We start from the raw sequence: 3228 nt of genomic DNA on the forward strand, positions 1-3228 counted from the left end.
ACCAACGATGATCATTTATAATACAACCGGGACTACCGGTATAACTTTTAAAGGATAGGGACGAGCGGTGAGATTTTGAGTAAACCACAAGGACCAACTGTATAATTAACTCTTTTTATATTTAAATTCAAAAGTCAACGTTGATCGACATCGATCTCGAATTCGTCTCGACCGACTGAACCTATCAAGGTTAAGGTCCTAACTGACTTTAAACTGACTTTTAACCGTTAGCCGACATATTATACGTGAATCTTCGAATAGGGACGGGCTACGGGGCTAGTCACTAAATCGCCGCAACAACCGTTTGTAACCATGATTATAAGGTATATGAACACTCAAATTTTAACTAACAACGTCTCGAATCTGTCTTGACCAACTCTACCTATTAAGATTCTAACAGAGGCGCCTATAAGGAATAAAAGTACAGAACCATTGGGCATAAAAACATATCTGAGTTAACATTATAGGATTCATATGTGGAAAAAAAAAAAAAAAAAACTAGTAACAAAATGAATTTAGAAACATATACCGACTTACTACACTTGTTCTCCAAGTCCTAAGACTACTCTTCAAGGAAAAATTAGAACAGGTATAATCTCATGTTACTGTGTTGTAACCATGCTAACAAAAGAAACAAAAAAGATCAAATCTTGAAGCTTCTACCACCATTTTGCCATACTCCGGTACCATCAAGGCCCGACGAGAGTATAGATTTGGAATCTGGGCGCCATTTTAACTCTTTAAGAACAGAAAAAAGTGTCGCTAATTCCGGTGTCATAGCACTGTCTTTTATGTTGTTACACGAAACTACTTTAAGTCTTTTAAGCTCTTTCCATGAAAGAACTACTGGCTCGAATCCATCCATCGTAAGTAACGAGCAGCCTTCCAAATACAAAGACATCACTCTCCTATAAACCATGTAATAAAAAAAAGACACTATTACTTGTTACATACCATTACATCTTTCTAGATAAAGAACATGACAGCCTTTAAATCAACTAAATCCGAGTCTATATGATGGAGACATGACCAAAATGGTGACATCTCTCGCAGGTTTTTGTGAGCCTTAGCCATTTTGATCATATCTCTTTCATACGGAATCCGATTTAGTTGATTCAAAAGCTCAAACGTTCGTAACTCAAAGGGCTACGAGTTTCATTTTTATTGCACAGGCCACGGCCCCTCCCTGCCCTTGTAAAGCTCCGTCTTTGCATAAACGAAAGATTTAACAACTCAAATTCTTGCACCAATACAAACATATATCTACTGTATTACAAAATTCCCGTTTAATCATCATCCAAGTTAAGCATATTCTAGTTTATCAAAATGTGTAACTACTAAACACTAAACACCATTACGCAGTTTCTCAAATTGAATAATACGGAGTATATATAAATAAAGAAGGCATACACATACCTACAAATACTTGCAGCACCGAACGAGTTGTTATCTAATCCCCAACAATCTTCAAAAACCAACTCTCGAACAGCTTCACACACAATAAACAATGCACCTAACCCCTGTTTATCTCTTAATTGACACCTCACCAAATGCAAATCTTCAAGGGTAGGACAAGAACCTAAATGCTCATCAGGACCTGGACTCGGATCAATAAACTTGCAAGATTGAAACTTTAAAGTCTTCAAATTCGTACAATACGATAATGCAGCAAGCCACCCACCTTCTAATCTATGGTCACAAAAAGTCAATTCTTCCAACATTTGACAGCATTGACCAATAGCTTTAATACCATCATAACTACCTTCACAACCAACAAGCTCAAGCTTCAATAATCTAGGACACCCTTGAGCTAAAATAGTTAACCCGATATCCGAAATCACCGAATCATACAACCCATCAACATAACCAATAATTTTCAAAATCTGCAAATTCCTAAAACCTGCAAGACCTTTTAAATCAAAATCTGTACAGGAACATAACTCTAATTCCTGCAGAGCTAAACACTCATTTGCAATAGCATCCAGCCCCTCATTAGTCGCCCCAAAAAGCACAAGCTTTCGCAAATTACAACACGCCCGAGCGAGAATTTGAACCCCTCTATCGATCACCCGAGCACTCAAAAAATCGGGTTTCCATATAAACTCTGTATCCGGTACAAACGAATTCACATGAACAGACACAAATTTATTACTCAAACAAATACCCGAATTTCGAGGGGATATTATGCAAGCTTGAACAATATCAACATCAATAAGATTAGGAAATCGATAACAAAGCCTACCAGATTCTAAAAAATCCCAATCTAATAACTTCAAAGATTTTATTAAACCACTACTAATCTTTAACCACCGTTTACAAACTAAACTACTTGAAATTAACTGCGATTTATTGAAATTAGATAGTATAAATATCAAAATTTGATCTGAAAGTAAAGAACTGAAATCTGGAGTCACCGAATTGGAAATATAATTTGCATCTAGGGTTAGGGTTACGTCAGGTTCAGAACGGGGAGAGATTGAATTTGAATTCGAATTCGAAATAGAACTAGACCTCATTATGATAATCTCATTATTGAGACGAATTCAAACGAGCTGAATAAGCTATTCTTCAATGGCGATTTGCTGAAAATTAGGGTTAGGGTTTGAAAATGAAAATGAAAAGGCTTTTTCCCCAATTTCGAAACTTTATTGCCGCATTTGCCCCTTTGTTGTTGAAGCTTCAAGATGAATGTGATTTTTATTTTATGAATGAATAGAAATAAATCAAAAAGTCATTTTGAAGCATCCAAGTAGTGATACATCACCAGCTGAATATTTTTGTCTTGCTTTCTCTCTCCACATAAATTTAAGGTTATATCTACTATTTTTAGTTTTATTTATTTTTTATTGTGAAATAATAAAAACAAAATAATTATTTACGTGTTTGTGTGGTCTCGTGAATGGATCAGATTCGTGGGACGCACAAAGTTTCTCCTCTTTATTTTTGCGATTATTAATTATTAATTATTAATTATTATTTAGTACTCCGTAATAATACTGTAGTAAAGAAAGAAAGGTGAGGTGCGGGTCAGTCAGGCACAAAGGGTGATGAATATATTAGTACCTTTTTTTTATTAATACTCGACATAACTGTGTATTTCGTCTCTAAAGTTTGCCTTTTTTTCATCATCGTCTCTAAAGTAATTTTTTCTCATCCTCACCCTTAAAGTTAAAGTTCAGTTTCGTTTTAATCCCAACAGCAAACATCTGTCTATCTAATCCGTTAGGC

The 3228-nt window shown here is 35.3% G+C and overlaps 1 protein-coding gene across 2 annotated transcripts; it reads right to left on the minus strand.

The window, feature by feature from the left end:
- Window positions 1-419: 419 nt before the first annotated feature.
- LOC139874746 (F-box protein At5g07670-like) lies at window positions 420-2748 on the minus strand. Of its 2 annotated transcripts, none has more exons than XM_071862151.1 (2): window positions 1417-2748; window positions 420-908 (listed from the first exon to the last, which is right to left on the minus strand). In XM_071862151.1, exons 1-2 carry the CDS (start codon window positions 2514-2516, stop codon window positions 644-646), a joined length of 1365 nt encoding a protein of 454 aa, XP_071718252.1. In that variant the 5' UTR covers window positions 2517-2748; the 3' UTR covers window positions 420-643. The 2 variants fall into 2 exon arrangements, with proteins under 2 accessions (XP_071718252.1, XP_071718257.1); XM_071862156.1 differs by having other exon boundaries at window positions 867-936.
- Window positions 2749-3228: the final 480 nt, after the last annotated feature.

Source organism: Rutidosis leptorrhynchoides, chromosome 1 (genome assembly GCF_046630445.1).
Source record: "Rutidosis leptorrhynchoides isolate AG116_Rl617_1_P2 chromosome 1, CSIRO_AGI_Rlap_v1, whole genome shotgun sequence".
In the NCBI taxonomy this organism is placed as follows: domain Eukaryota; kingdom Viridiplantae; phylum Streptophyta; class Magnoliopsida; order Asterales; family Asteraceae; genus Rutidosis; species Rutidosis leptorrhynchoides.

Excerpts from the sequence above, each read along its gene's own strand:
- LOC139874746 (XM_071862151.1), bottom strand. The coding sequence starts at position 2,516 with ATGAGGTCTAGTTCTATTTCGAATTCGAATTCAAATTCAATCTCTCCC. Across the intron at positions 909-1,416 it reads GGTGCTGCAAGTATTTGTAG|GAGAGTGATGTCTTTGTATT; the intron begins GTATGTGTATGC and ends CATGGTTTATAG.